We start from the raw sequence: 19,776 nt of genomic DNA on the forward strand, positions 1-19,776 counted from the left end.
TTTTATTTCCATTGCCAAGAGTTTTCGCATCAGTTCATTTACACCTAAAATGACAAAATCATATGCTGTTTTCTGAATCCATTTTGACAATAGCTTGTGGCGGTGTCTGGAAGTTAATCTTCAGTTCCAATGGGGAGACTCCCGGAGAATTCTGGAGGTTTTGTGGGACTGCGGGAATTCCCACAGCATTCTCCCAATTTTCCCATCTTTGTTTCAGCAGAAACCCCTTGTCATTGGTGCTATTTCCCAAGTGTTTCAGCCAATCCACTGCCGCAGAATGCCCACATGGTCAAAACTGAGTGTAGCGTCCAGGTGAAAGTGGGAACAGAGGCAGCGATATTTGAGTCAGATTGTGTAGGCATTATTTAGCCCCTACTGTAAAATGGGCATTCTCTCTTTATTTCCATTAAAGGAGATCATTTAAAGCACTGTAAATATACCTGTTGTAGACTTGGTGCAATCTCTGTACTGCTCTGAAGTAAATCAGATCTATTGTGGGGAGGGGGTGGAATCTCACCAAAAAATGGCAGGGTGCTGTTTCCAGCGAGAAAACCAGCATGTTTCTCTCCAGACAAACACTTTGGTTTTCTCTCCAGATCTTACGATATTCTGCCTCAACAATCAAGGGGGCGTGTTTCACGCCGTCATGCAGTGGGGGCAGGGCCTCAACACGCTAACAAAACCCAGCTGCGCTGACAACAGGTATAAATCTGGACGCAAAGCCACCACAGAAATTTCAGGGAAGCCCCTCCACACCCCTGATCAGAGTCGGCAGTTCTCTCTCCACACCCCCATCCCCTCAATCGTTGGCCCCTTTCCCCCCAGCCCCCCACAATCTGAGCTGGCACCCCCCCTCCCTTCATTGGCCATCGCCAGCATCCCCTTCGCCTCCATCCATTCCCAGCCCAAATCCAAATCTGAATGAGGCCCCCACTGGGACCCACCCCTTGGCACACGTTGTCACTGTCAACCTGTGCCAAGAACACTGCCAGGGACATTACCAGCCAATTGCCTGGCCCTGTCCCTCTCCCCCCAGGGGCTATACTCACCATCATACCCCCGGGAGACCCCCACAACAGCTTTACGTCTAGGTGTGATGTCACGCCGATGCCCGCTGAATATCCAGTGAGGGGGAATTCCAAAGAGCGTGCTCAGTAGTGACAACCTAATGTATTGAAGTGGGCTTCCTGGGGTCCGGCGATGTGTTTCACACCACTCTGCAGATGAGGGGCTGGAAGATCAGAACTTGGAAACTGGCCGGCACAAGTCACACTTTCCAAGTCTCTCCGGATTTTGAGCATGCACCGGCATTCCCGCTGACGGAGAGAATGGGCTCAAAATCACTCCCAAAATGTACAACAAACTAACAAATACACCCCCTCATTCCAACACCTATTTCTCTTCCAACTCCATGTTCTATTCTGCTTATCTCTGCCTTTATTTTATCTTCCAATCGGGGTGAGAGGTGATAGGTTGTGTGGTGTCATGTCATGAGAAAAAAGCCACCAATAGCTACAGATTGTTTATGTGTTGGGTCGAAATGGCAGTGCGCCCCCCCCCCCCCCCCCCCCGCCGCCCCCCCACCCCACCCCCTCCAAACAGCTGCACTCTGATCTCCTCCTCCAGTCATCCTGATCTTATTCCATTATGCCCTTAAAACTCTTCCCTTCCATCTTCCACTGTCTCCTCCACTTCCCTCACTAACTGGGCGGAATTTTACGATCGGAAATTCCCGCCCGAGGTCTCCAACCTGCTCTTGTAGCCAATGTATTAATGTGGCTGGTCCAGTTAAGTTTCAGGCCGAACATAACCACCAGGCCATTGATTCTGATCATTGTATTGAAGTGAGATAAAGACAGTAACACATTCTCAGGCAATCAAACGTTTATGAACTGCTTGAACATTATTCGAATATTTATTGATACCATGAGAGGTCCTCGTGTTCTTGTCTACAGCACACTCTGATCAAATTGCTTCTCATTAGAACATTGCATTAATCTTTTAGACACTGTGTCATAAACATTTTGTGAGCAAGTACTGTTAAAAAAGGAAAGGAATTCTGTAACCTTCATTGGCTAATGAAAAAATTGTGATTTCTATCCTTACTGGAAGGCCTTGATGTTTCCTGTTATCTTCCGGATCCCTTCATTATATAAATTCAATCAAGAGAAACAAATTTGATTTTGAAACAAGAATGTATATTCTTTGTGAGCAAAGTAAAAATGTGAACAAGCAGCTCTAAGGCCAGAGTTAAGGCAATTTTACAATGACATGTAGAAGAGTTGGAGATGTCTCCATGATATTAGGGGTGGCACTGTGGTTAGCACCACTGCCTCACAGCGTCAGGGACCCGGGTTCAATTCCCGGCCTCGGGTGACTGTCTTTGTGGAGTTTGCGTGTTCTCCCCGTGTCTGCATGTGTTTCCTCCGGGTGCTCCGGTTTCCTCCCACACTCCAAAGATGTGCGGGTCAGGTTGATTGGCCATAGTAAATTGCCCCTTAGTGTCAGAGGGATTAGCAGGATAAATACATGGGGTTACAGCGGATAGGGTGGGATTGTTGTCAGTGCAGGCTTGATGGGCCGAATGGCCTCCTTCTGCACTATAGTAATTCTATGATTCTATTCTATTCTATGATAGTCATCATCACAGCTGTTCCATCCCTTTCTGCTGGCTGAGACAGTCAAAGGGGGACCCAGAAAAGCTCTGTTACTTTTCATTGTCCCCAGAGTGGAATGCCTTTCTGTTACATCACATTTGGTTAGAGAGTCTGACTGAGGGAAACACATGGACCTCATTCAAGTGAGAAAAATGAGTGCAAGAGTCAGGCAGCCAGTGGGACTTGTGTTTGTGACCTTCTGATTAGGAGCCAAAATCTCAACCACTGGAGTAATCAGGCTGCCAAAACATCTATTATTTAAATTTACATAGTTTGTACAAAAGCAACATCCCAGTTGAAAATACAGAAACATTTGTGATCCCACACTGTTTTCCCAACAAATACAATCCAAAATGTTTAAATTAAATTTTATCTTTGCTTTTTTTAATAAAAAATTTCAAAGTGTCACTTTATAAAGAAAAAGTATTTATTTTGCATTCTGTTTCCCATCTCAAATAATTCCAACATTACTCACAGATCATTTAAATCTAATACTAGCAGGACGGAATAAATCTTTATAATTAATAGCCTTGTATCCAATATGCACTCATATCTTTCAAAGGCAAGAGCTCTGAAAATGAACTTGGAGGGGATATGTCTCACTCAGAGAAAGGAATCTCATTGAAATTAGCTCCTATTTTTCAACTAATTTCTCTGGAGCCACATAAAGCCTTGCTTACCCTTATGTGGATGACTGAAACTTAGTGCAGCTATATTGAGTCAAACAGTAGTTTAAACCAGCATCAATATTGATCCTAAATGAACAATGAGGTTGTGGTTACACTGTGCTGGTGATATGAGATGAACAACTATAGAATTGGTAATACCTGAGTCTTTGGTTGCAATCAGTAGGCTTGATTTTCAATTCAGGATTGAGAACCCAATTCCCAAACAATTTCTGGAACCCTACCCCACGCTATTTCTGTGTCACTCCTGCAACGTATGTCAAATGTAATGCCTTAAAATGGAGCAGAAGTCAGCTCGGCGTCCAGTTAATAGCACTGAGAATTAATAAAGGACAGGAGCAGCCTATAGAGCATGAGTGGAAAGAGCAGATGGCAGCCATGGTGGGGCCTGCCACTGCCTTCTGGGAGAGAGCAGCCAACACATCAGGGACATGAGTTCAAATCCGACCAGGGCAATTGGCGGAAATTCAGTTAATTAATAAATCTGGAATAACATTATTATTAATAATGAGTTTGAAACTACTCGATTGTCATTAAGATCCACCTAGTTCATTAATTTCCTTCAGGAAAGGAAATCTGCTGCCTTTTCCCAGTCTGGCCAATATGTGCTTTCAGATCTACAGCAATATAGTTGACTGTGAAATTGCCTTGTAAACCACTCAGTTGTATCAAACTTCTTCAGAAACAAAAACGCTTTGGGTGCACCTACATCACATGGACTGCAGTGGTTCAAGAAGGTGGCTCACTGCCGCCTTCTCAAAGACAACTAGGGGCAGGCAGTAAATGTTGGCATAGCCAACAATGCTCATATCCCATGAACCAATGTGTAAAAAATATGGTATTGGTGATGCAGCATGAGTACAAGTTAGCCTTAAAATAATCCGAACCATTTTCTCTTTTGCAGAATCGATCAGCTGTCACAACTATGAAAATTTCATCCAAAAAGGTAACTTTTATTTTATTTGCTGCAATCTATTTTTTGGCATTTTGTTGCACTTTGAGATTAAAACTGTGATAGCTGCAAATTTCATGATGTTGTTTTGACAAAATAGTTTCTTCCTGCTCTAGCCCAATCTTAATGGAATATTTGGATTGGTGCAAGGTGCTTTTCATTTTGCACTGGCACAGGAACTGCATTCTAACTAAAAGATGAAGTGGCTGATTGAATTACAGCAAACACTGACAAGCAGTGTAAAACAACCTTGAACAGTAACAGGATGCAGTATAACTGGTGAGGAAAAAAGAATCAGAAAAATTCCCAAATAGACGCTTTGTCCCAAAATGACTCCTGTCAACTCCTTATTAACTTAAAAAAAAATGGTAACCAACAGTTAGATGCTGATGAAGAGAATCTTGCATGTGTATCAAACCACATTGCATTATGTTAGGACCAAATCAAGAGGGGTGAAAAAATTCCTCTCTTTTCCACTCCCAAGATTGGTTGTAACAGTTTGAATTTTTTTTTAAGTTGTGACTTTTCAATTCAGTCTGTACCTGAGACAGCACATAAAGCGATATGAAGAAAGAAACCAGCCAGATTTTTCACGAATAGGATGGGAATAGAGGGATACGGTCCCCGGAAGGGTAGGGGGTTTTAGTTCAGTGGGGCAGCATGGTCGGTGCAGGCTTGGAGGGCCGAAGGGCCTGTTCCTGTGCTGTAAATTTATTTGTTCTTTCATCTCTTGATTTACAGAGTAAGGGGTTAGTTTTGTTATTAAGAACTTGCTCAGGTAAAAATATGAGACTCATTAAAAAGGCAAAATCACATCCCGAATCCTGCGACATTCGAACACACACACACATATTAGCATGCAAAACAGAATTATTTACAAGGTGAAGGAGTTGGCATTCGTTAAAGTCCGTGAGAAAAAGAAGAATTACATGTTATGACATTCCTTTGGTGGTCTTGAAATTCCAAGGTCTTGCAGTTGACGTAAGCTGATTATTTTTCTGGAGACTATAATCCATCTTTTTCCAAAGTGGATGTTATGACACTTGAAGTTCCATCTGATTCAAATTAGCCATCTCTGTGATGTATTCCAAAATGTAGCAGAGATAGGGTCCAAACTGGGGCAGGGAGAAAGAGATGCAGGCATCTTATGGATGTTACTAGCATCTTCTACAGTCTCTTGTGCTGCAACAAACATAGAAGCTTATAATCATGGTTCTTCACAAATGAGGTTCTGATCTGGCGACAGCTGGCTATTGCCACACAATGGTGAGCAAGCCATATTAATGAAGGAGCTTCAATCTACCATTGTCAAAGCTATCAAGGTGCCATCAAAACAAGTAGGAGGGATCCTTAGAAACCTCATACACAAACAGAAAAATACTGAAAAATCTCAGCAGGCCTGACGGCATCTGTCGGGAGAGAATAGAGCCAATGTTTGAAGTCTAAATGACCTTCGTCAGAGCTGAGAGGAAAGAGAATCAGCAGAGATTTATACTCTGAGGGTTGGGAGGGGTGGTGGAGTTGGACAAAGGGAATGTAAATGACATTGCAGAAAGCTGAGGTGTTGAAAGTGTCCATTAAGTGATCAGAATACATTAATGGCAAAACAAAGGTACAGCTTGGCAAACGACTGCCTGAGGAATGTGGCAGTTACCCTGAAGAAGGGGGGGGGGAGGGTAGAAAGAAGGAGAGAGATACAATGAGATGAAATAAAATAAAATAAATGGAAATGGGGTGAAGGTGGAGGGGTGAATTCATGCTCAGAAGTGGTTGAACTCAATGTTCAGTCCGGAAGGCTGTAAAGTGCCTAATCGGAAGATGAGGTGCTGATTCTCCAGTTTGCATTGGGGTTCGCTCGAACATTGCAAAAGGCCAAGGACGGACATGTGGGCAGGAGAGCAGGCGGTGCGTTGAAGTGGCAAGCGATAGAAAGGTCTGGGTCCTGCTTGTGGACGGACCGAAGGTGTTCGCAAAGTGGTCACCCAGTCTTCGTTTAGTGTCTCCGATGTAAAGTAGACTGCATAGGGAGAACCTTTAGACCCTTCCTTGTATAATGAGTTTCGTAAATCCTTCTTTGTTCCTGGCAGTTTCTGGAGTCAGGAGGTCTGTTAGCCTATTATCCTTGTGTTTTGCAGAGAGTTTAGTCAATATTCCCTGGTCATCCATTTTCAGCGTCTGCTAGAACTTAGCCCAAATGCAGCCATTTCAAAACAGTGTCCGTGCAATTCTAGCTGTTTCTTTACCTAAAAGAATCCAAGGCATTGCACCAGCCAATGAAACCAACGGTTAATATTTCACATTTCATACGTGACATCATCGTGACAATCAGCAACCAGAAAAATCTTCACTTAACGAAAGAAACAGTGTTGTTCCCAAGTAGAATCTGAGGCAGAATTTTCCAAGATGAAGAAGTGGTTAGACTGAAATCAGTGTTGTAGAAAATGTGCTTGAAGTCCTGAGACAGCACCGAGCACAGCTGCCAGGTACACCATCGCTATCGTCAGCATTTCTAATCCCTGGGGCAAAGAGATCAGATAGTCTGGATCATCGTCAACAAACCTTTGGAAGTTTAAATTAAAGCAAGGTACCAAGATGTCATTATCCACAATACAATTTAGGGACTTTCTTTAGTTTCTAGCAATATGACATAAATGGTTACAAAGATTTTTAATGCAGAAAAGATAGAGCTGCAATAAATATAAAATATAAAATCCCTACAGTGCAGAAGGAGGCCACTTGGACATCAAGCCATCACCAACAACAACCTCACCCAGGCCCCATCCCCATAACCCCATGTATTTACTCTGCAAATCCCCTGACCCTAAGGGTCAATTTAGCATGGCCAATCAACCTAAGCCACACACCTTTAGACTGTGGGAGGTAACTGAAGCACCCGAACGAAACCCATGCAGACACAGGGAGAACGTGCAAACTCCACATAGTCACCCGAGGCCGGAATCGAACCTGGCGCTATGAGGCAGCAGTGCCCATTATGTTATCAGTTTGTTTCAGATCAGATAATGAGAACATTAACAAAGCTTTGTATGTATGAACTAGCTTTAACCTTATTCTGATTTAGGTACTGACAATTCAAACAATCTAAATATGAAATAGATAGAACAAGTATAGGAACTATAGACCAGTAGGCTGTGTGTCAGTGGTGGGAAAGATATTGGAACCCTTTCTCAAATATTTAATAGAGAAACACATCAGCCAAAAGCTTTCAGCCAATCCCGCTGGCAGGATTTTCCAACTCCATTGATGGTGACCCCTGACGCGGGGTGGCAGAGGGTGCAAACTGATGCGCGTCAATAAGCACATGGAACCAAGGCTTCGGTATTGAAGGCTTTAATAAAGTAACAAGGGAACTACTAACACGAATACACCAGTTCAGACTGAAGGGGTCCTGCAGGAGCAGGGGGTCTTATACCTTGCCACCGGAGGCGGGACCCCACTGGAATGTGCCATGATAACTCTTATAACAGGTAAACACCCTAACCCAACAACATAGTACAACCCCCACAGTAACAACACCCTAGCCCAACAGTAACATGGTAACAAACCCCAGTGGTGAACCAACGATGGTTCACCACATTCACCCCTCCTTTAAGAACAAAAGGTGGCGGGGTGGACGAAAAACAGGTCATATAAACAGACAATAACAGAAAAATCACAGGATTCACAAGTCCAGACGGTCTGGAGGACCGCACCGACGCTGCGATCTCCTCAACACCGGTTGCGAAACCGGAGCAGGTGCCGATCTCTTCAACACCGGTTGCGAAAACGGAGCAGGTGCTTATGGTGGCGTTCTTTCCAAAGCAACGTCTGGCTGTCCCCTCAAGGACTCCCGGGCCGGCCGGCCCTAGTGAGGCGATGGTGCAGGGGATCCTGGAACGTTTGGTGGTAGTGGTGGTGGTGATGATGATGGTGGCGCCGATCTCCGAGTCTCAGGCAAGCTGTACATGGGAGTAAAAGTGTTATGCACTGGTCCCGGTGCTGACCGCGCCACGTCTGGGGAAGTAATGAGGAGTAGTGGATTCGTGACTGGGGGAATAGGAGCGACAGGAGTTGCTACGTCCCCTGCGGGCGCCAGGTCTCTAATGGAGACAGTGTCCTCTCGCCCGTCAGGATATGCCACATAGGCATACTGAGGGTTGGCGTGGAGGAGTTGGACCGGTTCGACCAAGGGGTCGGACTTGCGAGCCCTCACATGGCGCCGCAGAAGGACGGGTCCTGGGTACGTCAACCAGGCTGGCAATGAGGCCCCCGAGGACGACTTCCGAGGGAATGAGAACATCCTCTCGTGGGGAGTAGCATTGGTTGCCGTACACAGGAGGGAGCGGATAGAATGGAGCGCATTTGGAAGGACCTCCTGCCAACGGGAGACTGGAAGGCCCCTGGATTTCAGTGCCAGTAGGACAGCCTTCCAGACTGTAGCATTCTCCCTTTCCACCTGTCCGTTACCCCTAGGGTTGTAGCTCGTGGTTCTACTAGAGGCAATCCCGAATGAGAGCAGGAATTGCCTCAAGTCGTTGCTCATGAACGACGAGCCCCTGTCGCTATGAATGTAGCAGGGGTACCCGAACAGGGTAAAAAGTTCACTGAAAACCTTAATGACGGTAGCAGTTGACGTGTCCGCACAGGGGAAAACAAACGGAAACCGGGAATACTCGTCTATTATATTGAGAAAATAGACATTCCGGTCCGTTGAGGGAAGGGGGCCCTTAAAATCCACACTCAGCCTCTCAAAAGGGCGAGTGGCCTTGACCAATTGTGCCCGGTCTGGTCGATAAAAGTGTGGTTTGCATTCTGCGCAAATCCGACAGCTTCTAGTCACTGACCTGACATCCTCCACCGAGTAGGGCAGGTTGCGGGCTTTGATGAAGTGGTAGAGTCTGGTGACTCCAGGATGACACAGATCATTGTGGAGAGCCTTCAAGCGGTCCTCCTGCATGATGGCGCATGTTCCGCGCGAGAGGGCATCCGAGGGCTCATTGAGCTTCCCTGGACGATACATAATATCGTAATTATAGGTGGAGAGCTCAATTCTCCACCGCAAGATCTTATTGTTCTTGATCTTGCCCCTCTGCGTGTTACTGAACATAAACGCCACGGATCGTTGATCCGTGATCAGGGTGAACCGCTTACCTGCCAGGTAATGGCGCCAGTGTCTGACTGCCTCCACAATGGCCTGAGCCTCCTTTTCCACCGCTGAGTGCCGAATTTCTGGGCCTTGAAGGGTGCGGGAAAAGAACGCGACGGGCCTGCCTGCCTGGTTTAGTGTGGCGGCTAGGGCGAAGTCAGATGCATCACTCTCCACCTGGAAAGGGATGGATTCATCCACCGCGTGCATCGTGGCTTTCGAGATGTCGCTCTTCAAAACCTTGAAGGCCAATTAGGCCTCCGGCGTAAGTGGGAAGGTCGTGGACTTAATGAGCGGACGAGCTTTGTCCGCATAGTTGGGGACCCACTGTGCATAATATGAAAAAAACCCGAGGCATCTCCTCAGTGCTTTCGTGCTAGCGGGCAAGGGAAGTTCAGTGAGTGGGCGCATACGGTCTGGATCAGGGCCAATGACCCCGTTTTCCACCACGTATCCGAGGATGGCTAACCTACGCGTACGGAATACGCACTTCTCCCTGTTATAGGTCAGATTCAGGCGAGATGCAGTGCTCAGAAAGTGTTGGAGATTCGTGTTGTGGTCCTGCTGGTCATGGCCGCAGATGGTGACGTTATCCAGGTACGGGAAGGTAGCCCGCAACCCGTTCTGGTCCACCATTCGGTCCATAGCACGCTGGAAGACCGAGACCCCATTGGTGACACCAAATGGAACCCTGAGGAATTGGTATAGACGACCATCCGCCTCAAAAGCCGTATATTGTCGGTCCTCTGGGCGGATGGGGAGTTGATGGTAGGCGGACTTAAGGTCTATGGTAGAAAACACTCGGTACTGCGCAATCTGATTGACCATATCAGAAATGCGCGGGAGAGGATACGCATCCAGCTGCGTGTATCTATTAATGGTCTGACTATAGTCGATGACCATCCGAGGTTTGTTCCCGCTTTTGACTACCACGACCTGCGCTCTCCACGGACTAGCACTGGCCTGTATGATCCCTTCCTTGAGGAGCCGCTGAACCTCAGATCTAATAAAGATCCGGTCCTCAGCGCTGTAACGCCTACTTTTAGTAGCGATGGGCTTGCAGCCAGGTACCAGATTTTTAAAAAGGGATGGTGTCGTGATCTTCAGGGTGGATAAATTGCACGCGGGGCGCTTTGGGCAATTTGGAGACTGCGGCTGATTCCCTACTGCCAGTGAAGGGAGTGGCCCACCGTACTGTAGGATCACACTCTTCATGTGGACCATAAAGTTTAGTCCGAGGAGAATTGGCGCGCAAAGGTGAGGTAGCACAAGGAGCCTGTATTGCTCGGAAATTGTGCCCTGTACCTCAAGAGTTACCATACATCGTCCTTGGATCGGTACAGACCGGGACCGTGATGCCATGGAAATTGTCTGTTTGGCAGGGAGAATCCGGAGTCCACACCTTTTAGCAGTTTCAGGGTGTATGAAACTTTCGGTGCTTCCACTGTCAAACAGACAATTCACAGTTCTGCCACTAACCTTTACCTCCATCATAGAATGTTCCAGTCTGTAATGCCTGGTCTGATCCAGAGAGATCGACGCCACCGTTGGCCCCTGGGCGTCACTGCATGCTGCCGATGTGGATGCTGAGGACCCCTGCTGGTCGCTGCTGCATGCTGCCGATGTGGATGCTGAGGACCCCTGCTGGTCGCTCCTAGTCGTCGTGGACCATGATGGCCGCCCCCATGAATCGCACGTGGGCGAGGGCGCCAAGCGCAGCGACTCCTGGTGGTCTTCCTCCTCCTCTGTCTGCCACGATGGCGCCGTCCTGAGATCGCACGTGGTCGGACCTCGTGGGTACTGCGACGCCGAAAGAGATGGTCTCCGTTCTGGAGGGTTACAAGCTGCACTGCCGTTTTTAGGTTTGGACCTGCAGACTTTGCCGTAGTGGCCTTTTTTACCGCACTGGCTGCAGATTGCCGTTCTTGCCGGACACTGTTGCCGTGGATGCTTGGCCCCTCCACAAAAATAGCATCGCTGGCCACCTGGAGCTGCCGCCGTCGTCGAATCGATCTGGGAGCGCGGGTTCGCGGGGCGAGGAGGGAGCAGAGCTTGCTCCAACCACGTTGACTGCACGTGGTCCTCGGGGTACAGCGCCAAGCTCTTCGACGCCGCCTCCAACCTCACGGCCATCCCCATTGCCTGGGTCAAGTTGAGTTTCCCCTTTTCTAGCAATTTAAGCCTGATGTACGAGGACCCTACCCCTGCTACGAACGCGTCTCGGGCGAGGTCGTACATATACTGTTCGGCGGAGACGTCCTTACAGTCGCAACCCCTGGCAAGCTGCAGGAGCTCATTGGCATAATCCTCCATGGTTTCGCCCGACTGCCGACGTCGTGTAGCGAGGAGGTAACGAGCATGTATCTCGTTGGGTGGCATAGTGTATCTGTTCTTTAGGAGCTCGACGGCACCCTGGTAAGTGGGAGCTGCACGAATGGCTAGGTAAATCGTGTCGCTTACCCTTGCGTGGAGGACCTGGAGTCTATCACTGTCCGTAGTGATAGCTACCGAGGCTGCCAGGTAGTCCTCAAAGCACTTCCACCAATGGTCGAATGTGTTAGCTGCACCGACCGCACGTGGGTCCAGTGTCAGACGATCCGGTTTTAGAATCTGTTCCATACTCTCTGTTTTTTTTTCTTCTTGTTGCACAGTTGTGAGTTTTCTGTTTACTTTATTAAATTGATGCGCGTCAATAAGCACATGGAACCAAGGCTTCGGTATTGAAGGCTTTAATAAAGTAACAAGGGAACTACTAACACGAATACACCAGTTCAGACTGAAGGGGTCCTGCCGGAGCAGGGGGTCTTATACCTTGCCACCGGAGGCGGGACCCCACTGGAATGTGCCATGATAACTCTTATAACAGGTAAACACCCTAACCCAACAACATAGTACAACCCCCACAGTAACAACACCCTAGCCCAACAGTAACATGGTAACAAACCCCAGTGGTGAACCAACGATGGTTCACCACACAAACAATGGGAAAACCCGTTGACATTGGGCAATGAAAATACAACAGCGAAGTCTACATCGATTCCAAAAGGACATGTCATATTTAACCAACTTTATTGAATTCTTTGAAGAAGTAACAGAAGAAAAATAGAGTAATTCAGTAAATGTTACTTACCTGTGTTGACAAAAAGCTTTCAGTAAGGTATCATGCATTAGACCCATGACTAAGGTCAGGACATGTGTGCATGTGCGTGTGTGTAGTGGGGGAGGAGAGGGGTCGGTGGGAGTGTAATTACTGGGTGGATGCAAGAGGGTGTATAAGTCAAGGAAAAATGTGACTGCATTGGGAAACTGCTTTCAACCCTCCGACATCTATACTTCAACTCCTGAACAGTGAGCTATATGTGCACAACCCCTTTGGGAGAAGCAGGTTGTCACTTTCAATATGTGAATTGCTCAGTTACAGTGACATTACTTTTGCAATTTATTCATGGATACATGGGTTTGCAGGCTTCCCGGGACTTGCCAGTGAGGCAAGACCGTAATGGTTATTGAGGACGTTGAATAAATGGCAACGCAATGTGACAATAAGTACTGAACACTCACAGCTGCTCCCTCATCTGCAACCGTAAGAGATTGTGTTCACAGTACCTGTGCTGAGGGGTATTTATGCAACTTTGAGGGTCTGTTCATCTGATCTACACTTTGTAGCTCTGATCAATTAAACCTACACAAGTGTCACTTATGCTGCATTACTTTGGATCTCGGACAAGGACCAAGATGACCATCCGCAGCCCCCCCCCCCCTCCCCCAGGAGCAGCAACATCCTACTGCTGACACTCCTGCCGCTGCACTGGGGCAACAACATCCTGCTGCGGACACATCTGCTGCTGACACTCCTGCAGCTGCACTGGGGCAGCAACATCCTGCCACTGACACTCCTGCAGCTGCATTGGAGCAGCAACATCCTGCCGCGGACATTCCTGCAGCTGCATTGGAGCAGCAACATCCTGCCGCTGACACTCCTGCAGCTGCATTGGAGCAGCAACATCCTGCCGCTGACACTCCTGCAGCTGCATTGGAGCAGCAACATCCTGCTGCTGACATTCCTGCAGCTGCATTGGAGCAGCAACATCCTGCTGCTGACACTCCTGCAGGAGAGACGGGACTGCTATTTCTCACAGATATCTCCGTGCGAATTTGCAAATTACAAGCAGGAGTGGCGATTCCTGTCCCTTGAGTCAGTCGATAAGATCATGGCTGATCAGACTTTGGCCTCTATTATCTTGTCTATAATCGTCTTTGATTCCCAATTTTCAGTCAGAAATACATCAAATTCAGCCACCAATGCATTTAAGGCAAAGCTGGATAAGGGAGATGAGAATTGATGATGAAGGTTGTGAAAAGGTTCATGTGAAACATTCACACTGGTAAAAGGACATGAGAACATAGGAACTAGAAGCAGCCCATTCTTCATAAACCTTCGACTCAGTTACCAGTTACAAATCTCTTTATCTTCTCCTTACATTTACTCAATGTCCCGGCATACACTGCGCCCTGGGGTAGTGAATTCCACAGACTCAGCTCCCTTTGAGGGAAATAATTTCTCCTCATCTCTGTTTTAAATCTGCGACCCCTTATCCTAAAACTATGACCTCTTCTTCTAGATTGCCCCACAAGAGGACTCTCTGCATCTACTTTGTCAATCCCCTTCATCATCTTATACGCCTCAATTAGATCTCCTCTCATTCTTCTAAGTTATAGGCCTAAATGAACCTGATGGGCCAAATGGCCTGTTTCTGTGCTGTAAACATTATATACTTTGTAAAACTTTGCAACTATCCATGCAAGTAAAGTTATCTCTATATATTTAAAGATCTAATTCCTTGATGAGGTTTCATAAATGTCCCCTCAGTGCACAGACTGATAAATATTTGATGCTAATATGTCAGGATATAAATGCATCACCTGGTGTATTCCTCATACATTCAAGCCAGGAAGGACTCACATACTGGGTGAGATTCTCTGGCCTCCCTTCAGCGTGTTACTTGGCAATGGGAGGTGGCGTGCCACTTGCTTGTGGCGGGATCCTCCGGTCCAACCGTTGTCAATGGGGATGCATTGAAGCCACCCCGCGGCAGGGATGCGCTGCTGGTGGGACGAGAGAATCCTGCCTGCATGTACAGCCGTAGAATTTTGTCCATCAAGTCTGGTCCCAGTCAGATGCTGAGCAGAGGTCAGTTTCCCTGGCTGATAAAGTTAAATATCAGCTAACTGATTAGCAGCCAATTAATTCTTTGTTGTGTGTTGCTGTGTCACATGTGCGCTTGTTGTTGTGCCACATGTGCACGTGTTGTTGCGTCACATGTGCACTTGTTGCTGTGTCACATGTACACATGTTGCTGTGTCACTTACAACTAGGAGCAGAAAAATGAGATCTCCTGTATTAACCACCATTCATGATCTAATTTTTACAACAGCAACAGCTGTACGTGAGCTCAGATGAAGGTATCACCCAGGTGTCTTTTCATCGTTGCCACGTCTATGGTACAGCGTGTGCTGACTGCTGCTTGGCCCGAGACCCTTACTGTGCTTGGGATGGCAAATCCTGCTCCAGGTTCTATCTAACTGGCAAAAGGTAAGTGAAATAACAAATAGTGGATGCTGTTTTATGTTGCCCAAAGACACTATTGGTCAAATAGTTACACCTTCAATAGGTCACCAGCAATTATAATATGTGATTTCTGTGGGAAATTATCCTAACACACTCTTCAGTTGCAAGATTGCATATATATTCTCTTGCCATTGCAAGGTTATTGGTGATTACAATATAAACAATCAGTCTTAGTAGAACCAGTGAAATTTAACTGAAAGAAGTCATTCAGACCAAAATATCTGTGCAAGCGCTTTGCTAAAGTAATCCAATGTTAATTGCATTTCTCTCTCTCTCTCTATGGTTCAAGTGCTGTTGAAGCCACCGCACATTGCTGGGAGGAGGTCATGCTGGATGCCTCCAGTACCTGTGCCTTTGATGTCAAAGCTAATGGCTGTTCATGGCTTTAGATTCATTGCTTTGGCTCTAACTGTGGGACAGCCAGGTTCTTGGTTCACCCCTACGGACAAGCAATGCACATGCAATTGTTCAGTTGCTGCGAATCCACCTGATGATAATGAAACCATTCTATCATTTTAAAGTGGCAAAGATAGGGATTCATGCATAAAGCAGTCGCTAGATATACAATATTAGCTCTGTGCAAAGGCCCTGGTGTCTGCATTTTCTGTAGCCTCAGAGCTGTTTTTGAATGGGTTTTTCATCCCCACGAAGGATTGACACATTCAGCAGCCTGAGGGGAATTATTCTGTTTTTAATGAGCTTTTCTGAATAGGTGCTCAATATACTGCCACCAAGGATAAGTGCAATACCAAAATGCCACATCACATCCCTGAATGGTTCTTTTCACATTTTACCCATGTAAATAAACTCTTGTTCGGCCTTATGAATGGCCACTCACGTCCCCGGCACTCCAATCCATAGAGTCAATGAGAATGGCAAGCTTTTCCAGTGAGGACAGCAGCACAGCAGCAGAAATAACAAGATATTGAATTGCAGGCTTTATTCAAGGAATGGAGTTTAGCCAAGTGATACCTCATCAACCTGGTGGTTTTTCATTGGTAACATTGAATTAGGTCTCAGTCATTGGTTGAGAGGCTCCGCAGACAGGAGGAGTCAAACAAGTTATTCATTGCAGCTACTTCCAGTAGATGGATTTAGGTGCCTACCAACCCAGTTATACACAAAAATAACACCTTCAAATTGTGGACTGGAACTCTGCAGAACTGGCCTCTCGTAATATTGCTGCCTCAGAGTCTTAGGGACCCAGGTTCAATTCTGGCCTTGGGTAATTGCCTGTGTGGACTTTGCATGTTCTCCCCGTGTCTGCGTGGGTTTCCTCCGGGTGCTCCGGTTTCTTCCCACAGTCCAAAGATGTGCAGGTTAGGTTGATTAGCCATGCTAAATTGCCCCTTAGTGTCAGGGGGATTATAAGGGTAAATACATGGAGTTACGGGAATAGGGCCTGGGTGGAATTGTTGTTGGTGCAGGCTCAATGGGCCTAATGGCCTCCGCCTGCACTGTAGGGATGAGTGGATTCTATGATTCTAGTCCTGTTGTCTGGTGAGACAGTGACAATATGCTAAGGAAAAAGGTGAATTTCCACATAAGCAAAGATTATCTGGAAGAGGATTAAATAAAAGCATTTTTCATTCTGGGGTTTTGGACCTCAGCCTAAATAGATTGGGTTTTTTTCACAGAATCTCACAATTCTTTATTCAACAATAATTTTCTTCAAATACATGAGAGCAAATTTTGTTCCGAATGCCTAGACTGGTGGAGATGATTATCTACCTGTTGTGGAACCCTCTTGATCTTCATTCCAATGATTTTAGTGATTGATTTCTATAACAGATGGGCTACACATTCGTCCAGATTACAATCAATTAATTGAATTGATTTATTATTGCCACATGTACTAGTATACTTTAAGCAGTATTGTTTCATGCGTGTTATACAAATACCGTACATAGAGAAGGAAAGGAGGGTGTGCAGAATGTAGTGTTACAATCATAGCTAAGGTGTAGAGAAGGATCAGCTTAATATAAGGTTGGTCCATTCAAACATCTGATGGCAGCAGGGAAGAGTTAGAGTAGAGCTTTAAAAGAATAGAACAAGTGTAAAAGATGGAATTAGAGAGTTATGCTTGGCACAGCTTGCAAGAAGTCGCCACGTTCCGGCACCATCTTGGAGACTTGCCCATCAGGTGAAGGTGAAAATTTACTCTATCTTGAGCCCACAGCTCTATCTGTCATACTGATTATAACACACAGAAATCACTGGTTACATCTTCTAAATTGTGTGTTTGTTTTGGTTACAGGAGGAGCCGTAGGCAGGACGTGAGACATGGCAACCCGTTGACACAGTGCAGGGGCTTTAATCTCAAAGGTGAACATCCCAATCTGCTATTAATGACGCAACCTATTGAAAGTCATTCATGTTATCAAAGTTGGCATTGGACAATTCCTCATTTCTTATCACTCAAAAGTAGCAACTATGAAGTTAGGAATTGTGAAGCAATAATTATTTCAGAAAAAAGGAAAGTTAGAAGACCTGGGAATGCCGAATAAGAGCGATGAAAAATATGGGGATTCAGGTCACATAGTGAGATAGACACATTCTATATGCGATGCAGAAACAGAGCCAGTCAGCCCATTAAGTCCATTCCAACAAGTTTATGCTCCTCATGTGCATCTTCCCACTCAACCTCATTTAATCCCATCAACATACTTTGTTTGCTTTTTTTAATTGCTTTATTACTCATGTCTTTAACTAGCTTTCCCTTAAATGCATCTCTGCCAGTCACCTCAACCATACCTTGTGATAGTGGCTCCACATTATAATCACTCTTTAGAGAAAGATGTTTATCCTGGATTCCGTATTAAATTTATTAGTGATGACCTTATACTTATGGCCTGTAGTTACCAGTCATTCAGGAGAGGGACCACCTACTCTACATTCACCCTACAAAACCCTTTCATAATTTGAATGAGTGCAAGAGTCATGCCAGGAGCAGTCACAGGTTGAGGTGTCAACCAGGTGAAACTATAAAACAGGGCTACTTTCTGTAGAAGCAAGAGACAGAGTAAGCGATTCCACAACTAACTGATTAGATCTAAGCTCTGCAGTCCCGCCACATCCAGTCGTGAATGGTAGTGGACAATTACCAACTAACAGGAGGAGGAGGGTCCACAAATATCTCCATCCTTACTGAAAGGGGAACCCAGTGCGTCAGTTCAGAAGACTAGACTGAAGCATTTGCAACTATCATCTGCCGAGTGGATGATCCATCTCGGCCTCCTTCTGAGGTCCCCGGCATCACAGTTGCAAAACTTCAGTCAATTCAATTCACTCCATGTGACATCAAAACATGGCTGAACGCACTGGATACTGCAAAGGCAATGGGCCCTGATAACATCCCCATAATAGTACTGAAGACTTGTGCTCCAGAACTAGCCATACCATTAGCCAAGCTGTTCCAGCACAGCCTCAACTGGCAATTACTCAACAGTATGAAAAACCGTCCAGTACATTATGCACAGAAGAGGCAGGACAAATCCAATCCGCCAATTACTGCCTCTTTAGTCTACTCTCAACCATGAACTAAGTGACTGAAGATGTGGTCAGCAGAGTTATCAAGCAACATTTACACAGCAATAACCCACTCACACTGAGTTCCATCAGGACAAGGGGAATCGGGGAAATGTTTCACTGGCCTTAGTCATTCCAAACACAAAAGAAGATGTTTGTGGTTGTTTGAGGTTAATCATTTCAATCCCAGGATAGCACTGCAGGAGTTCCTCAGGGTAGCGTCCAAGCTTCAGCCATATCCAGCTGCTTTATCAATGACATTCCCTCCATCATAAGGTCAGAAGTAGAGGTGTTCAACATTATTCATAACTTCTCAGATACCGAAGCAGTTGAGGCCCATATGCACCAAGACTAGGACACATTGGCAGCACGGTGGTAGAGTGGTTAGCATTGCTGCCTCACAGTACCAGGAACCCGGATTCATTTCCTGACTTGGGTCACTGTCTCCCTGTGTCTGTGTGGGTTTCCTCCGGGTGCTCCAGTTTCCTCCCACAGCCCAAAGATGTGCAGGTTAGGTGGATTGGCCATGCTAAATTGCCCCTTAGTGTCAGCGAGATTAGTAGGAGATACATGGGGTTATGGGGATAGGGCCTTGGTGGGATTGTTGTCACTGCAGGCGCGAAGGGCTGAAAGACCTCCTTCTGCATTGTAGGGATTCTGTGATTCAGGCTTGGGCTGATACGTGGCAAGTAACATTCATGCTACACAAGTGCCAGACAATAACTATCTGCAAGAGCGAATATAACCATCTCTCCTTAGCATTCAGTGGTGTTACCATTGCTACCATGGCTACCGGTGCAAATCAAAGGCTGAGAATTCTGTAGTGGTAAACTCACTTCCTGACTCCCCAAAGTCTGTCCACTCAGACACAAATCAATAGTGTAATGAAATATTCTCCACTTGCCTGTTTGAGTGTGGCTCCAACAACACTCAGGGCTCTCAACACCACCCAGGACAAACCACCCACTTGATCGACATCCCATTCACTACCTTAAACATTCACCTCCTTTACTGCCAATGCACCGTGGCAGCCATGTGGGCTTTGTACATGATTCACTGCAGCAGCTCACAAAAGCTCCTTAGACAGTATCTTTAAAACCCACAACCTCTGTCACCTAAATGAACAAGGGCAGCAGACACATGGGATCATTACTATCTGCAAGTTACCCTCCAAGCCTTGG

At 46.2% G+C, this 19,776-nt stretch overlaps 1 protein-coding gene across 10 annotated transcripts in view; it reads left to right on the forward strand.

Annotated features, from left to right (window-relative positions):
* The window catches only part of sema3c (sema domain, immunoglobulin domain (Ig), short basic domain, secreted, (semaphorin) 3C), a 303,601-nt gene that overhangs the window by 269,126 nt on the left and 14,699 nt on the right, over positions 1-19,776 (forward strand). For all 10 annotated transcript variants that reach the window (XM_078235587.1, XM_078235588.1, XM_078235583.1 and 7 more), the window contains 3 exons: positions 4,248-4,289; positions 14,874-15,031; positions 17,325-17,392. In XM_078235587.1, the coding sequence (XP_078091713.1) occupies positions 4,248-4,289; positions 14,874-15,031; positions 17,325-17,392 (268 nt within the window). The remainder of the gene's footprint in view (positions 1-4,247; positions 4,290-14,873; positions 15,032-17,324; positions 17,393-19,776) is intronic.

The sequence above is a fragment of the Mustelus asterias genome, chromosome 19, assembly GCF_964213995.1.
Source record: "Mustelus asterias chromosome 19, sMusAst1.hap1.1, whole genome shotgun sequence".
Classification (NCBI taxonomy): Eukaryota; Metazoa; Chordata; class Chondrichthyes; order Carcharhiniformes; family Triakidae; genus Mustelus; species Mustelus asterias.